Below are 19,291 nucleotides of genomic sequence, written 5' to 3' on the forward strand. Positions count from 1 at the left end.
GCAAAATTTTCTCTTTTTTTTTCGAAAATGAATCTAAAGTTAATAAGTTACATTAATTACACAACAGGCTATATCTTAACATTGAAATAAACAGTGGTAATAAAATGTAAAAAAAAACAGAAATAATTCGACGACACCCAAATATTTTAAAAATAAAATTCCAGTTAATGAATTAATGAAATTATCGATGGAGTATTTGTATTTTTTTTGGGTTCATAGTTTAAATTGCGACATAAACTAATATTAATCTTGTTAAATTGTTCAATCAGATGAATTAAATACCCTTTTAATTCAATTCAATTCAAACTGAGAACATATTGCACCAGTCCAGTTGAGAGCCTTCAATGTGGCTCAATGAGCCCTGTGGCAATATGGGTTCACTCGCATAGGGAATTTCCTGCTAACGAAAGAGCCGACTATCTGGCAAGCAGAAAGAAAGATTCAGTCAAACTGAGCGTTCTATTCAGTAAGGAAGACGCTAAAACACATACAAAAACTCTATACAAAAAATTGGATAAACTAAATTGGGATGTCCTTAGGGAAAATAACAAGTTGTGCGTAATCAGGGGGGTTTTTCACCAATCTCCTAATATTAACAATCTCAACAGGTTCCAATTGAGCATTCTTGCTCGGCTGCGAATAGGGCATAGCAGACTGTTAAAAGGAAAAGACCCCCCATAATGTTACGAATGCCAAACACAACAGAGCGTCAGGCATATCCTTCTGGTGTGTGAAAAGTTTGAGGTACTGATACGGCAGCTCGGAATGCCAAGGTCATTAAAACAACTGGTCCAACCCAAGCATTTGGATATGCTTTTCAACTTTTTAACGGCCGCTGGATTGATACACCTTTTGTAATTCTTCTCTATTGTAATTTGTATAGTATATTATTTTTGAATGTCATTGTCATTTTTGTATATACGACATACATTGTAACCTACGACCCTAAACAGCCCAAGAGGCTGATGGACTTTTAAAATAATAAATAAATAAATAATTCAATTCATTCAAATAGATTTTTGATAGCTCATTCCCTAGTAATATTTAGATAAGAAAATGTACCATGACAAAGAGAAGTCTTTTTTAATTAGGTCTAGTTTCTGTTCTATGTTTTTACATCCCTAAAACAGGAAGTAGATCGGGTCGAGGTAATCCGTGCTTGAGGATTCCCACATCATTCTATAGAAGATGTCATTGATGTAATCTTGCACTGTAAATTCTGCCTTCCCCTAAGACAGATCAACGTATCAAGGTATCATGGTTATGATTCATGGTATTTGAAGGTTTATTGAGTTATTTTTCTTAGACACTACCTTCATTTTCTATTTCCAGTTCAACTGTTATTCTGCCTGAATAAGCGATAGACCAAATAACAGATGGAAAATTCGGGCATTCCATAGTTCTTTATTTATTTTTTGACAATATACAACCAATCTAGTCCACAGCAAAAGACAGTGAATGTTTCGTCTTTTTCAGTAATATCAACCAAAATCACTCAAACTAAAATAATATAAAGTTGAGCGTCACAGTAATAGTATCACCGATTACAATCCTTAAACAGATCAGAGCAGAAGTTAAATAATCCTGGAAAGGCTCAAAAAGGTTCGTTATTTTTTTACATTTATTTCATCCTCTTAAACTAACTCACCCATGAATTAGTTTATTTCATTTGAATTTCGTAAATCGACTCAAAACGATGTCCTCAAAGCCTTTTTTGAGTTTATAGAATGCTCAGAATGCGAGAAGAATTAAATCAGATAAATATAGTGGTTGTGGTGATATGATGTTGAATTTTTAAAGAAAATTTTTTTTAAAAAATGAAACAAAGAATTCATAACGAACAATATGATTTTCACGTCTTTCTATTTTGATCATAGTAAGCGTAACGACCTTTAAGAAATATTAATAATAAAAATATATATATAAATAATTACTATAATAAAACTCAATTCTTGAAACAAATACAAAAGATGTACCACAATATATGCCTACATCTCAGGTAAAAATTGCGATAAAAATCATCCTGCAGGTACGCTACTGATACGAAATCTACTAGCGGACGCACTTTTTTCGCGCGATAGATCTCTTAGTTCAGTTCTAAGCGCCATCACATGGTACAGTTTCAAGCAAACGGTGCTTCGTGCAGTGAAAGTGCATCAAGTAAGCGATAGTGCAACTGCTCCAACTTTTTACAACATTCATTTCATACATAAAATACAAATTAATAGATAGCAGAATTTAAAGTCACATTGGTCAAGATATAATAAATATAAGCCGAATTTTTAACAAGTTATTTTAATTTCTTTTCATTAAAATAACTTTGGTATTAATCAAATTGTACTACAAAAGAAATACAGTTAAAATTAAAAAAAACTATCTATATACGTATCTATCTATCTATCTATCAACCTTCTTCTTATAGATAAATATGGTGCAATATTATACAATGACCATATGTTGATAAATATTAGGTTTCTTGATTTCTAAAGAATACGATTTTATTTTATTTTTTCGCCGACGATTTATAGTTTCTAACTATTTTTAAATAATTATTTCCGTGTTTGCTGTTCAAAAATAACTATAACATTGGTCCCAACTCAAAACCATTCTCATATTTTCTGATCATATACTGATCATTGATATCTTAGTTTAATTTTCAACAATTTGTATTAGTTCTTATTTTATTTCTGTCCAATTTAAGAATAAAGCAATATTTTTTCATCGATAATTGGTTTCCTTAGTTTATAAAGAATGCGATTGCATTCTTTTTTGGTAACAATTTAACAGCTTTCGTAATAAAGTGTTTTACTAATTTTAAATGATTATTTCAGTATTTATTATTCAAAACACCGTTTATATTGGTCCCAACCAAAAAGAACCTAAAAAATTTTCATTAATTAATAACAAATAATTTATTACGTCTATAGAGGTATCTATATCGTCTATATATATATATATATATATATATATATATATATATATTTGTCTGTTGCGGCTCTATTATACCACTAGCTCAATAGATATTCTCCTTAAATGCATTAATTGGTTCTATTCTAATCTAGTCAATCAATATTACTTAAATCGCAGCTGCGATTTAGCTATGAATATCTCTCAAACGACTGGTGATGGTGTTGTTTTGAGAGATACAACAGTTTATAACATCTTGTTGGAATCAAAGTTGATGTGTCAAAATGTCATTCATGGAATATTGGCTCAAAAAGACTAATCTTCATCAGTTTTTACGTGTTTTGGGATATTTTAACAACATGAGAAGCATTGTAGATGCACCCAGGTACTACTATGGATGAAATTAAGAGATTCGCAACAAGGTTCCGGTCCCATATAAACACACTGAAAAAGAAAATAATACAAAGTGCCATTAACTTTTATTTTATTAGACACTAAGTAAGGGCCAAAAGGACTGCCTAGATTAGTACCTGGTTTTAAGTAATTGTAGAAACATTGTCAGTTAGTCGACAACGACTAGCGGTAATATATTAATAAAAAAATTGAAAAGAAATTAATCACTGAAGTTCTTATATGATTAGATCAACTGAAAAGGGGAATTTTCTACAATTTGTTTAAGATATTTAATCTAGTAACACTAATTACATCGACAAATAATCGGTAGGATTAGGTTTGTTAGACTCGTAAATCAAAAAGCGAAAAAGTAAATATCGCGTGTACAACTAGACACTGTCTGTTTACTATTCGTACAACGATTTACGTAACCGCTATACGGAATCAGCAGATATCGTTTGTTGGCGTTCGAAATATATATGTAGTAGGATTTTCTTGGTTTCTTTCTGTTGGGTCGACCTAATCATGAGAAAGTTCATTGTTGGTAGTTCATTAACCCATAGTAAATCGTGTTTATTCAGATTTACTACTACTACGATAGTGTCGCGAGAGGTTGTTTGGTTGGTAGGGAATCAATGGTGCTTATCTGAGTTGTTTAATGTTCATAAAAATGTGTAAAATATATCAATTATTATGATCATAATGAAAAATTTTAAAAAAATACGTAGTGTGTTGTAATATGGTTCATATTCGATTTAATTTTAATTTATTTTATTATTTAAATTTATTATTTATTAGGATCGTTTCGTTACTTGTTCCTTCTTTCTGACAACATATCGGTGCCGTATCGAAAGAACGATCAGCATTTCGAAACCGTATGGCAGCCAAACCACGCTGTACTAATCTATATTTCAATATTCCAGTAAGTCAAAGTTAGAGATATAATAGTCTATCTTTGACTACTTTTGCAAACGCGTGCTTACTTTACATGTTGGGACCGTTATTTATTGATATAATAGAAATGTAGAAAATACAAGTGATAAAAAGTATCGGCGCTAGACGACCCTTGGGCAGTCGATGGTGGCACGTCTAAACTGAACGATGGTCTATGACTGAATGATAAGTAACCTTTAATAAAGACGACAGTAAAAACCTATCCATCCATGCCTATACTTACTAAGTTTCTAATGGCTAGGACTGCACATGCGCACTTGTTCTAAGCTAGCCTGACAGTTTTCACAACTCGCGTCCTTTTCTACCACAGTCTTAGTTGTGGTTAGATGTCAATGAAATAAATAAAGAAAATGTAAACCAAACAATACACATTTAGACACAAACTATGTAAATAAAATATTAAAATAAAGATTTGAATCAAAATAACTTATCTTACATTTTCCTGTCGAATTGCTTCTTTGTTAAAATCTCTTAAGCACCACCTCTAAGTTAACAATTTCGATTTTGAGATTCTTGATTGACTGATTTTGAATCTGTAGATATATTATCTATTCCGTTATCGATGCCATTTTCCTTATTTGCTTCTCAATGTGTGTTTTTTGGTATGATTTTCTAATATCTTGTCTAGCAATTTAATCAGTGTCTTCTCTCCCTGAGCACTAGCTACATTATCTGCAAAAGAATTAGTGCCCATTATCTTCTCATACATATATACCAAATACACATGCTTACATGGATGGATAGGTTTTTTACTGTCGTCTCTTCAATGACATCCCAGATAAACATCTCGGGGTTGCCAGATATTTGATATCGTATGCTAGTTGCCGCTGCTGGCACCCCGCCCGTGTTCAACATCTGGGATTATATTTCTGGGTATTTTGTAGAACGTTATTCCACGATGTAAACTTCGACATGCCTCAAGATATCTACAGTAGTTACGCAAGACAATGATAATAACAGTTTTGTTTGACTTTTTCAACTGGTATTACACGTCACTTTAGACAAACATCAGAGCAGATTAGACTTAAAATTAAGCAACTGTACCGGTTAGTCGGAAGATACTTTCAACTTGAGCTGAAATCAAAGAGATTGTTTTATTAGTCAATAATAAAGCCAATATTAATCTTTATAGTAAAACATCAAACCAACTAGTAGCCCAACACAACCAAAACAAAGTTCTACGATTAATTACCAATGCTTATCTTGCTACGTTCTATACGTGCAGATGCACTGCAAATCTAAAACTACTAATAGTACAATTTTATTGGTCATGGTCATATTAGTTGTCACGTTCTTATTTCAGGGCGAATTAAATCCGCAGTGTAAGGAGGACAAGTTAGACATTACACGACTAAAACCGATTTACCGAAACATAATCTATGAAAATAATCGCCTCTATTATCATATTTCTTCGATAAACGTTCATTATTTTATAAAAGGCTATTAATTATCGAGAGTTATTACGAACGATTCTGAATAATTTTACATAAATCCCACAAAGCTCACGTATTACAAATTCAAATATGGTCAATAAATATTGCTAATTGGAAGTATTACTGAAAAATGGCGAAAAATAACTAATCAGTATTAATAGAAGGTTGAGAGAAACAGTGTGAATTTGAATAACATCAATTTAACAAACACGAAATGGTAATTTGTTTTGTTATGTTAATGATTATTTGACGTTTAGCATAAATATTCGTTATTTATTGTAAAAACTAGTTAGAACGATTTGGAATTTCATCAAAATTAATATTTATATTCTTTGATGATTTGGTTTGCGTCAATAATTAATTTATTGGAGAAATGCTTGGATATTGGATCAAAGGTAGCGCTGGGAACTATCGACTGAAAATAGTCGAAACAGTCGATAGTCAAAAAACTAACGACTGAAAATAGTAATTACGAGTTTTTTTTATTCGTGATATCAGACGAAGACGTACGAATTCGTGCTATAATAAATTGTGAGAGAAAAGGACGGACCTAATAGCTTGGATCAGTTCATTTTAAATAATATTGAATGGGCAATTGACAATGTTAATTAATATCATATTTTAGTGTTACTTTAAATGTATGAAAAGGGAATGGAATAATTATCCCAAATATAATAATTATCCCAAATACGTTTCATGGTACTTTTTGAAATTAAATTTAGTTTTCAAAATCTTAGGAAAGAAGTTTTGACAATCAAAAGACTTGACAAAAATCGGGAGAGTTAGATAGAAATGTAAAAGTCAATCAAAAAAAATATTACCTTTTATTGCCATTAAAACAATAAAAAGTATTTTATTCATTTTGCCCGATTACATTAATAATATTGAAAAATAGCGTTCCAAAATGCTATATTAATGTATAATATATTGTTGTTTACAAGCAAACTACCAAAAAAAACATAAAACCATATATATTATATATAAATCTATGTAAACATAAATGACATTTACTAGCGACTGAAAACAGTCACTAGTAAAAAGTAATAAAACCAGTCGAACCAAAAATAACGACTGAAACAGTCGATAGTAGAAATAAGTCGACTAAACAATCGATAATTCCCAATGCTAATCAAAGGTTACTACTATATCTTAAACCAAGAAAAGACTGCAAAACAATAAATAAATCAGCCAAGAATGAACGAATATTTGTGGGTTACAAAAATAAACTCTTTGCACATTTTGTAACAACAATTTACACTTTTTAATATTCTATAATTTTATAGTTCTTTATTATGCCTATCTTTCGGATTTCTGTTCATATAAGTTCATGTTAAGGAAGGGTTATAAAAAATACAGAGAAGGGATTATGATTACGAATACACATGGGAAAATGTATTGATGGAAGAAAAACATAATTATCAGTACACAGTTGTCATTATACAAGCACGTATTGAATATACTGTATGGACATATAGAATGTAATTATGGGGATGTTCCACAAAAACTAATTCAAATGCAATATAAGATAGGGTCGATGGGTCTTCTAACAATACAATAAATTTATTTATTTTTTAAAATCATATCAAGGATATATCGGAGGTTTAAAAATAATTACGATATAACTGGGAACTTTTCAACCGATGACTAAGAATATATCTAGTTTATACATTATTTTGATTCTACTTAACTCTTATCATACTTCAATGGTGTGGCACTTGATGGTACTTCAAATGACTTTATTATCACAAAAACACTTCAAAAATAATTTCGTTTTGACATAAAAGCTCCCACGCTTAGAATGACGTAAAAATTCGAAAATGATTAAAATAGATGTCTCCAAATGAATCGAGAAGAACAGGAACCGATCAAGAAGTGCTAATATATAAAACAAATAAAAATAGTGTGCGTACTATTAAGCATATAAATTTTGCTTCATGTTTCCTTTCTTGAATATGATAATTATTTAAAACGATATGCGTCAGACCGCTATCTACCAAAAAATAAATAAAGTTTTAGCGATAACTCACAGCGAATTCCTAGAAAGATTCTCCTATTATTTGTGGTTGAATGTAACCAGTGATAATTTTTATGATACATACATAAACATTGACGTTATTATGGCAGAATCACAAAATACAAAGGAATTAGAAGTGTATGTCCCATATATTACCTGTGAACAGTTTAGCATTTGTTTGCCAACATTCAATATATATATGTATATATTAAAACTCCTTTTACCAACTATGGGTTTATCTGGACTGGGCCTAAAGTTTAACAGCATTAGCAAGTCCTCAGCATTAAGCCTACCGACCGGCGAGTGACCAACTTTAGAAATCATCCCAGAAGACATCCGGTCTTACCCAGCCTGCTTACTGGCGTGACTAGGATTATTTTCCTTGTCGGATTTTACACTCTTGGGTAGAACATTCACAAATATTAAACAATCGCTAACATAAATTTACGACCATGCCCCAGCGATTCGAACCCGCGGCTATCGCAACAGTAGGAGTACCGGTCCCATCGCCTTTACCACTGCACCACCAAGCTGGCAAAAAATGCATTTTATTTAAATATATGTAAAATTTATATTGCTAATAGTATTTCGAAGGAGAATTCGTAGAATTTTCTATGTTTAATGACAAAATATTATACTAAGAATACATTAAAACGTAATATAAAAGACTTAACACTATACAAAATTTAATAAACTATTGAATAAGGAACCCTTTATATTATCTTAAATATAACTCGGCCAATACGAAATATAATATATATGTTGAAGACTAGTTATTTTAAGATGTCTTTTTAAATCTTTTTTTGTCAAATATTTATTGTAAGTATATAATTGTACATCATCCATATAAGCGGTGTTATATTTAGATGCTGCAATAAAAAATGTTTAATTTTTTGGCCTTTGCTATTCTGTTCACTTTTCTCATCCACCAAAACAAACAACACCTAACTGTTATCCTTCTAATCACGTCTCGTTGAAAATGCTCAATACACTTGATCGTAAAAATAGTGGACAGACTGCTTGTTAAGTTTTGTGCATAATCTGGGAATTATATAGAACAGTCGAGATATAATTTACCGACAACGTTCCTGGCTTTGCAAAATTACATTTGTCATTCTGCCGGGCTTCATAACTTCACTGTTGATCTCAATAACATTTCCTGACATATTTGGATCAATGCTTTCCTTTTTCTATGCCACAGCTAAAATAGAGGCTTGTTATATTTTTCAAATCAGTTACATATAATTAACAATATAAAAGACTTACAATTTAAATAACAACTGGGAACCGTGTCAGCCTGTGTAAAATGTACATTACAAACCCTTTTGCTCTTATTTAAGACCTCACAAGAGATTCCCATCAGTCAATATTTATTACTAAAAGTCATTTCTGACATAGAGCAGGATTGCTGGGAAAGCTGTGCATTCTATTTGAAACCGTACTACATCCTGGGACGCAACACCTGAGATGTCTTCAGATTTAAACAAATCATTTTAACTAATAGTTGAAAAATGTTCCAATTCGAAAGAGATGAAAGCATCAGAAGCTTTGTCGAAAAAAATTATACAGAAATTCTTTGTATATAAATCAAATTGTTCCTATAGAAACTATATAATTACCAAAAGAGTCCAAAATATCCAGTAAGTTCTTGATTATTTCTCTACTCTACGCCTTCTTAATTTCTAAAAAGCAGAATCTTCTGAAAGCAGGGAGTGTCAAATTTCAGCTTGGCTGCCAAATTTATCCTTCGAGCCATCTAGCCGCAAATGAACAAACTAGAACACTGTCGCATGCGCCCATTTAAGATACCCTTCCAAATTCTCAATATTTTGAGGACGGAATATACAGATATTAGGATATGACTGCATCCCAATTAACCGTTTCTTCTTGTTTCAGTCGGCATGTGGTACAATATGCTTCCACTGGCAGCGCTAGTGGGATTCGTATCAGGAATTCCATGTGAAGATGCTCGGTTAAAATGCGCATACCGCAATGGATGCGGGAAAGCCTTGCAGAACTATTTGATGGGATGCTCGGACGTTTTGAGGGATATCCAGTCAACACATTGCCCGGAGATTTGTCAGCATTCCCTTATTGCCTTGATCTCCACCAATGAAGGGAAAGCTCTAATGGATGTAAGTAGAATCCGTATTTTCCGGTAAATAAAATTATTAGGAGTATATTTTGTCTGAAACTGATACCACCGCTTTTCTGTCGGGCAATATAAGAAAGCATTATCTTTCCTTAAAACTTAAATGATGAAGTGATGAAGTGTGTCTGACTTAAACTCAACTGACAGTACTGTCATGTAACAATATTGTCATTGAGGCAAAAGACATGTCTAAAGCTAGATAAAAACTACAAGTGGCAGATAACAATATCCACACATAGACTAGAAACTGGAAAATACATTTTAATATCTGGAAATCTGTTTATGTCATTTTTTATCGCGGTAAAAGACAAAAACTTAATTATATCACTTGAGTCATGCTCAAACTTTCAGAAAACAGTAACCTGGAAATCACTCTACGAAGTTATTCGAGATTTAGCCTTAATTATTATCAATAAATAAAAGATTATTGAATCGCAGCAACGTGCAAGTATTATAGATACTGAACAACACGCAGGAAATTAGAAGATTGAAGCGAACCAAACTACACGAACTTGTATATAGTCTATTAAAAGTTTCTTGTACATAAGTCATCAAAATGTTTAATGTGTTGCCTGCCGCAATTTGTAAATTCATTTTAGAATCAGACAATATTTTCCTTCTCATTTTATTCTAGTTAAAAAGAGACACAATGCTGTCTGATTAGTTCGAACACGTAAACAAATGAGCCCGTCAAAGTCGTCCGGTTGTCAGACGTATGCAAAATTCTTGAAAGCAATAGTGATAAGAGGTTATTTATAACCTATAAACTATTGTGGCTGTATAATTAACTGTAGTTTTTAGATGTACTATAATGTTAAAATAAATTATATTTGATAATATTTTTGTTTAATTATTTTATTTAGATTAGAATTTTGTTGTATGTAAAGTCATACTGAACAAAACTCGGGTTGATGCGGCAACATTGCGACGCTTTTATGTCACAAATTTAGTTGACGCATATACAAAATAACTTTGAACAGACTATAGTTTACAACTGTTTAATGTTAACTTCAACTTGAGCCCAATTTGCTTCAAATGCGTTAGTTGTTTTCATCAATAATAGTTTCAGATACTTTACAGATACATTCAGATTTTTCAGATACATTCAAATACTTTATATTCTCTCTAAATACATAGCACTTGCCAGTGAATATTTCGCTTCATCTAGTTTTGTTCAACATTTTTTGTCTTAAAAATTTTTTGCACTTTAGGGTAAATGATGTGACTAGGTGAATGGAGGTAAAACGAAATGAAACAGTGGTGTTTACATTATGTGACCGTTATTTATTAAAGTAATATAAAAATGTGGAAAATACGAAATAGATAAAACGGATGGCAGCGGTGTTATCTGGAGACGAGGCTGTCGATGGTGGCACGTCTAAACCAAACGATAGTCGAGTACTGAATGAGTGGAAATACCCTTCAATAACCTCCCAGATAAACGTCTCGGGGTTGCCAGCTATACGTTATCGATATAAAATTCTTTCGCACAGCTTAACTATAGCTAATGAATATAATTTTGAGTAACGTAGGATTCGAATGAATGAAGCCATGAGGCTCGAAAGGACTGAATGTACCTTCGCATACAACGTAATAAAAGCCTTTCAATAAAACGGTCAATGCACGTTATCAATGCATATTTATTGAAGGACTCAAACTACAGTTAATTAAACAGCCACAACAGTTTGTTAACAAACGGCAACACTGTCAACTAGTACCAATAGAAATCGAAATTTTTAGACCGGTTTGGCTACATGTTCGGACGCATCAGACTTCATTTTGTCTCATTTTAACTAGATTAGTGCTAATTAATAAAATGGGAATGAAAAATGCTCAGGAAAGAGAATTCAGAGACGGCAATACGTTTAACGGCGTTGATGACGTGTATTGACTGTTTTATTGGAATGACTATAGATTGTTCTGTCTTGCGAATATAATTTTTTTGTTTTTGAAAAAGCTGAAAACCATTTTACATTAAAAATCTGAATTATTCTTCATAGTAGTAACGTTAGTTGATTCATCCAAAGTGACATGCTCAAGAACGCTTTTTTTATTTCTAGTGCGAGTGTAAAGACAGCAACTGCGAAGAGCAAAAGCGGGGGCCGGAAATATGTCGACCGGAAGTGACCAAGATCATCGAATCGCCGGTGGTGTCCTGCCGGGTGGCCCAGTGGATCTGCAACGCCGACGCTCAATGCTCCACCGCCTTCGAGTACTACCGGCGCAACTGCAAGGCAATGTTCCACGGGAAGAAGTGCACGCCCAAGTGCAGTAACTCCATCAGCATCCTCCGCCGTCAAACCAAAGCCACGCATCTCAAGACATGTAAATGCGATGGTACAGAGGACTACGACTGCGTGGCCATACAGCGAAACATGAACAAGCTCTGTTTCCACAACCATCATCGGTACAACGTCACCAAGACAAAATTGCCGACGAATGAAGAAATTCCTACGGTTATAGTACAAAACGGTTCGACGAGTCCTCGTTATCAGACGAGTGTGGCGTTAGTTTGGTTCATGGCGGTTCTATTATGGACACGATAAGGTTCAGTCTCAGGACTATAAGTGACTTTATTACCTACTACCTCGATTAGAATTTTGCGTTTGTTTGTTTTCTTCAACTGTGATATTAATTCTACTTAACATTAGGCTGATGAAGGCTCACTTCACTAGCTGTAACTATAATTAGAAACATGTACATTTCTTACAATTAGTCGAAAATCCTATAACTTTTTGGTAATTGTTCAAACAGTTTATATACCGATCACGTACAAAACTAAATGGCGTCCGCGCCTACGTCATCAGAATTAACAACTTAATTCTTAGTATTAAACTATTGTACAAAATATATTTATGAAATTTCCTTTAAAGAAACTCATAACTATTCTAAATGGTACCATATTCAAACACTATGGGATTTCTATTGATTTAAACTCGTGTCATATGGACATTCATATGACTCAACTTTTGGAAATTATGGTCTTGAAGACTTATTATTGTCCAGCGCGCAGTGATGATTTGACGACTTTTAATTATTTGAACGACTCATGATTCTAGAAATAAATCTTACCTCTTAAAAAGATAACCAAAGAAGAGCTTGCGAATCATATGTACATAGCTTTAAATTATTGCCCACTATGATCATATACCAGCCGGCACTTCTTGGAAATATTGTATGGAAGTATTTATTTGAAAAAAAATGACGAAACAATTGTACATAATCTATGCGAAATTTGTTGATTATTTTGACTCTTTTAATTTTATGTTTTATTATTTTTTAACCTTGTTTTTGTACCTTATTATATTCGCAAAGAATGTGTAATGTGTAAATTAAAACTTGTTTTCCATTTCATTCATTAAAGTAGTTTTTGAATAAAAAAGTTTTTTTTTTATTACTCTTCGTGAGTCCACAATCTGCCCTATAGGCAATAAGTATTTCTTCTGTTTATATTAAATATACATGGCATGTAGAAAATCACTTCATTAAGTAATCTTCTGTATAAAATATTATTTTAGTTAATTAGTCTTATTTTAATGCTTATTCTAAACTCTACATATGTCCAGTAATCAGATCAGGTAGTGTTAAACGTTTTAGTCTACGCACTTCACTATCACGTCGCATATTTAGCTGATTAGCGAGTACATTGGGATGCACTGACACTCTTTCGAAGTACTTCACACAAACACGTTGGATTACACTCGTTATAGGTTCTAGAGGAATATCGCGTTGTATCACTTTATTTGAAATATAGTACGGAGCATCAACAATGGCACGCAACACCTTATTTTGGAACCGTTGAATGATGGATATATTAGATTTGCTAGCGGTACCCCATAGTTGAATTCCATATGTCCAAATGGGCTTGAGTATACACTCATACAGCAATACCTTGTTATCTAATGATAACTTGGATTTGCGCCCAATGAGCCAATACATCTGATATAATTTTAGTCCTAGTTGTTTCCGTTTAGAGAGTATGTGCTTCTTCCAGGTTAGGCGTCGATCTAAATGCATACCAAGATATTTAACATGCTCTGCTTGGGGGAGTTGACGATGATTGATATTTACTGGTGGACATGTTCTTCTACGCAGGGTAAACGTTATATGCGTGGATTTTGATTCATTGGCTTTAATGCGCCATGTCTTCAACCATAATTGTATTTGCTCTAGGTGGGTTTGTAGGTTTATTGATGCTGTGACTGGATCTTCATGGGATGCTAAGATTGCTGTATCGTCTGCATATGTTGCCACAGTAGTTATTTTTGTGGTGGGCAGATCAGCCGTATACAGAAGATACAGTACTGGACCCAGTACACTACCTTGCGGAACTCCTGAATATATGGGATTTAGTTCGGTATGTTCATCGCCTTGATTTACAATAAAATGTCTGTCAGTGAGATACGATTTTAATAGCTGATAGTCCGGATAAGGGAGAAGTTTCTTTAGTTTAACCTGCAAGCCCGTATGCCATACTTTGTCAAAAGCCTGAGATATGTCTAGGAAGGCAGCCGAATAATATCTTTTGGCATTTAGGTCAGCGTTTATTTGGTTTACAAGTCTATGCACTTGTTCTATAGTCCCATGCTTATTGCGAAAGCCAAACTGATGTTCTGGAATAATTTTTCTTTTTTCTATTATATAGTTTAGTTTTTTTACGTATAATTTCTCGAAAACTTTCGAGATTATTGGTAATAAACTTATAGGTCGGTAGGAGGTCACAGAATAAAAAAGTAACAAAAAATATATTTCATAAAAAAAAACTGTAAGTAGTTTAATTATTCCCTAATTGTATGTTAATTCAAACCCATCCAGTCATTTTTATTATAACTGAAACTTCCAAAATCCACCAAAAATATGTTTTTTATTTCTTATTGAAAAAGAATTTTGTTGATGAATTATCGATGTATTAGTAAAACAAGCAATAGACCGTAATTTACACGAATAAACATATTTTTCATCATAAAAGTCCATCCTCTCGATCCAGCTAGTTTTCGCTTTCGTTTGAAAAATGTCGCAATGAACAAAATAAAAATAGCTAAGAAATGATTAAATTCATTAACATTCAGAAATTAGAACAAGAATGTTAAAGGAACTTTCAAACTACCATAGCAAAGCACATATTTTTGACAAAATTGTTTTTTTTTATTCAATATAATTCCCTTCAAGGGTGATAAACTGATTATAGCGACCCTCCAACGTTTCAATGCAATTTTTGTAATATGATTTGTCCTTTGCTTCAAAATAGGCCTCAGTTTCGGCGATCACCTCTTCATTCGACGAATATTTCTTCACAGCGAACTTTCTTTTAAGATCTGAGAACAAAAAATAGTCGCTGGAGGCCAGATCTGGAGAATACGGTGGATGAGGAAGCAATTCGAAACCCAATTCATGGAATTTTGCCATCGTTTTCACCGACTTATGACACGGTGCATTGTCTTGGTGAAGCAGCACTTTCTTTTTCTTCAAATGCGGCGGTTTTTCGGCGATTTCGTCCTTCAAATGGTCCAATAATGCTATGTAATAGTTGTCGCTGTTCCTGGTCCTTCTTTTTTCAAGGTTGTAAATGAAAATTATTCCATGCGCATCCCAAAATAGAGACGCCATAACATTGCCAGCCGACGGTGACGTTTTCCCACGCTTTGGAACGGGTTTATCGTGTGCAGTCCACTCGGATGACTCTCGATTAAACTTCGGAGTGAAATGATGGAGCCATGTTTCATCCATTATCACATATCGACGCAAAAACTCAGGTTCATTAGGCTTGAACATCTTCAAACACTGATCCGAATCATCCACTCGTCATTGTTTTTGATCAATAGTGAGCTGACGCGTCACCCACTTTGTTCTGTTGATATCTTTAGAATGTCTGCTATTTCATTCAGTTTCAATTTACGGTCATTCAAAATCATTTTGTGGATTTTTTAAATATTTTTGTCGGTAACAACCTCTTTGGCATCCACTGCGTTCACCGTCTCCAGTGCTCATTTCAACACGTCTAAACTTAGCATACCAATCCTTGATGATTGATTATCCTGGGGCGATGTCCGGAAACTCGGCATCAAGCCAAGTTTTTGCTTCAACTGTATTTTTTCCATTCAAAAAACAATATTTTATCAACAGGCGAAATTCTTTTTGATCAATTTTTTTCACAATAATAAAAGTTGCCTCACTCAAAATGTTATAATTCACAAACTAATGATCCGCCATCTGTAAAATTTATACACGTATCTTTCAAGGGTTAGGGCCAACTAAAAAATATGGATTTAATTCTAGTAGTGCCATCTATGTGCCAGGCCGGGGACTTTTCAATTAAACTGTTATATACGAATTTAATCGAACTACTTAGTATTTCGCATTTATAATAAATTGAAATCCGATTTCAATCAATGTAGTACTATAATAACAACAATGTTTTATGTATTAATTAAGTTAATGATGCTGACTACTGTAATACATTCCAAACCTAACGATTTGAAAATTATAACAAAAAATAACGTTGCAGTTGCTGTAGAATTATGCTACGAATTCTTGTTCCTCCATAAAGGTCTCTAGCGTAAGAAGATAGGCTTATATTAAATATCTCGAGACATCATCAGGTGGACGCAAGTTAGATTCAAGTTGCACGACAGAGCTGGACCGGCCCAGCTATCACCGAATATAATTAAAATTATTCTATTTATAAGTTCTTTGGTTAACATACTCATTTACAATATATTTTTACAAACTGTATTAATGTAAGTAATAAAAAAAAGTTATAGTCATATTTGATCAGGAAGACAGAAAAATTTATATATTTTTGAAAATAAGTTTTCTAACAAATATCTATTTTAAATTTAGTCTTATTATGATGAAAATAAACATGAAACTAATTATAAATTTCACATTACATTACCGAAATTATTTTCTTCCCAGTATAATAAATTGTAACTAATTTACTAGCAATAGTTATTTTGGTTTGAATGAAATCTGGCTTTGAGTTTGTTCTTCCCTTCTCGAAATTTTCCTGGCATTTTTCTTATAATAAAGATTGGATTAATTTTCCTATAGTATTAAAATAAATTTATTTATTTGCATAAAAATAACTACTTGATACATCAGATTTTCAAAAACACACAAAATACTAAAGTACTATTACTATCATTACTGTAAGAGTTGCAATTAGCTTCACCTATATATGAATATTTATGTATCAAAACAATAAGGCTACTCAAGAGAATGAACTTTAAATGAGTTAATCATTTCAATTTATGGATTTTATGGATGCCATTCCAAAACAACATTTAAGCTATTTTTTAACTTCGAAATCCACCACTGCAACGCTCTTTGTCTCGAATATTGAAATGACCTCATCTGGGTTATGGAAACCTCGTTTTTATTGGTGAAACAAACACAGAGTGAGTCTCTACCAGCATACAATGACTTTAAGCATCTTCATCTTTTGATGAAACAAGAAAAGTAATTCGTGCCGCAAGTACAGGTTTTTTGTCTGAAATAACTTGGCATTTTCAAAAAATTATAGGTCTATGATGATGTTTTAACGGAACGTAACTTGTATAGTTTTGAGACTAATTTCAGTAAAATAAAATGACATTTTATTTATGATACCAATTCATAATACGGCACACTTATGGACACTACAAACTGTAAAATAATTACCAACACACCTGGTTTTACGAGGGTCACTATTTATATTTCGGGAATTGGCAACACTGTTGTCATGTGAGTCTCTCTGACGGTTCCATCGTAAAGTTTGACATTTTTTACGATGTACGTACTCAAGAACATTTTCTCGCACGGACGCTATTTGTTTTATATATTTAGTTGAAAGTTTCGTCTCGGTAAAAAATTGAACTGAATCATGAACATTTTCGTGTGAAGATTTTTTACGATTTTCGACGTGCATTATCACAACAAGAGTGCATCAATCAACTTAATTTGACTTTTGGAGATGAAGCTCCATCAAAAACCACCGTGTATCGCTGATTTAGTGAATTCAGTCGTGGTCGTAGTTCGCTGTCCGACGAGTTTCGTGAAGGTCGTCTAAAATCGGCTGTTGTGCCATAAAACATCGATGCTGTGTGCGAAATGATTAAGCAAGATCGTCATGTCAGATATTGTGATATTAATGCATCCCTAAGCATTAGTTCCACCAGCATATATGCGATTTTACATGAAAATTTAGCTATGCGAAAGTTATGTTCGTGTTGGATCCTACACAATTTGACAATCGTTCAAAGAAATGCTTAAGAAATTCAATCTCGGTGCTTCGAAAGACGTTTATAAAATCGTGATAGGTGACGAATCATTGATATATTCGTATGAGTCCGAAAGTAAGCAGCAGTCGACTGTATGGGTGTTCCAAGATGAACCAAATCCAACAAAAGTTGTTCGCACACAAAGCACTTCAAAGAAAATAGTGACCTGTTTCTTTGGGAAAACTGGTCATATTGCAACAGTGCCTCTAGAGGATCGCTGAATAGTAAGTTCTGATTGATACACAACCATTTGTTTGCCATAATTCGGTGAAATAAGGAAAACATACAAGAGATGCCGGATTGTTCTTCATCATGACAATGCGAGCTCTCACACATCGGCTCAAACAAGAGACTATTTGAGCACTCAAAACATCGAATTGATAGGTCATCTACCGTACACCCCTGATTTGGCACTCAATGACTTCTTTTTGTTCCCATCCGTGAAGAATAAACTGCGTGGTCAACGATTTTCATCGCCCGAAGAAGCTATTGAAGCGTTCAAAAATCATGTTTTGAATATACCTCATTCGGAATGTAATAAATGCTTTGAAAATTAGTTTCAGTGTATGCAAAAGTGTATCGATCATCGTGGCGGGTACTTTGAAAAACAATAAAAATATATTCGCAGCTTAACTATTTGTTTTTTTCCTATTCCCGAAATATAAATAGTGACCCTCGTACCCACCAGAAATGGTTTAATCTGATCACTATTCAGACATTTGAACAGCAGAAATATCTATTTCTTTATCACTATAGCAAAAGTATGAATTTTAAATGATTTTTTCCCAGAAAAATTTGAGTTTACAAAAATAATCCTTAAATTTAATCCATACAAATATTGTTTATATTTTAATCTCAGTTTCTATTTTAATTGTATATAAAATGTTGTATATAAAATATAAAACATTTTTTTTTTCACCAGAATCAAACAAAAATATCTCAAATGCATATTATGTTATAGATCATAATAAAAAAATTAATTCAACATTTTCTGTATTTGCTAAAAGACTAATCGACCTAGCGAGATTGTATCGCGCCGGTCCTGAATCTGTTATAGAAAGAACTTCTTCCAAGGTGGTCCCCTTGGTCAATTAAGTTGTGTATTATTACAGTATATGATTCTCAGATGGTGAAGATCAAGACCGGATATTTCGGTTGCTTTTTAATACTGTTTTAATTA

The 19,291-nt window shown here is 32.9% G+C and overlaps 1 protein-coding gene across 2 annotated transcripts in view; it reads left to right on the top strand.

The window, feature by feature from the left end:
• Nucleotides 1–13,235, top strand: part of LOC143194868 (uncharacterized) — a 37,993-nt gene extending 24,758 nt beyond the window's left edge. Inside the window, exons 1-3 of one of the 2 annotated variants that reach the window (XM_076401625.1) lie at nt 2,028–2,160; nt 9,598–9,836; nt 11,914–13,235. In XM_076401625.1, coding sequence (XP_076257740.1) covers nt 2,112–2,160; nt 9,598–9,836; nt 11,914–12,399 — 774 coding nt within the window. In that variant the 5' untranslated portion in view covers nt 2,028–2,111 and the 3' untranslated portion in view covers nt 12,400–13,235. Of the gene's footprint in view, nt 1–2,027; nt 2,161–9,597; nt 9,837–11,913 lie in introns of those variants that run through there. The other variant, XM_076401626.1, reaches the window with a different exon arrangement.
• Nucleotides 13,236–19,291: the final 6,056 nt, after the last annotated feature.

This window comes from Rhynchophorus ferrugineus, unplaced genomic scaffold (assembly GCF_030347505.1).
Source record: "Rhynchophorus ferrugineus isolate W39M unplaced genomic scaffold, kcgeb_rfMv2 rfM4, whole genome shotgun sequence".
Lineage (NCBI taxonomy): Eukaryota > Metazoa > Arthropoda > Insecta > Coleoptera > Curculionidae > Rhynchophorus > Rhynchophorus ferrugineus.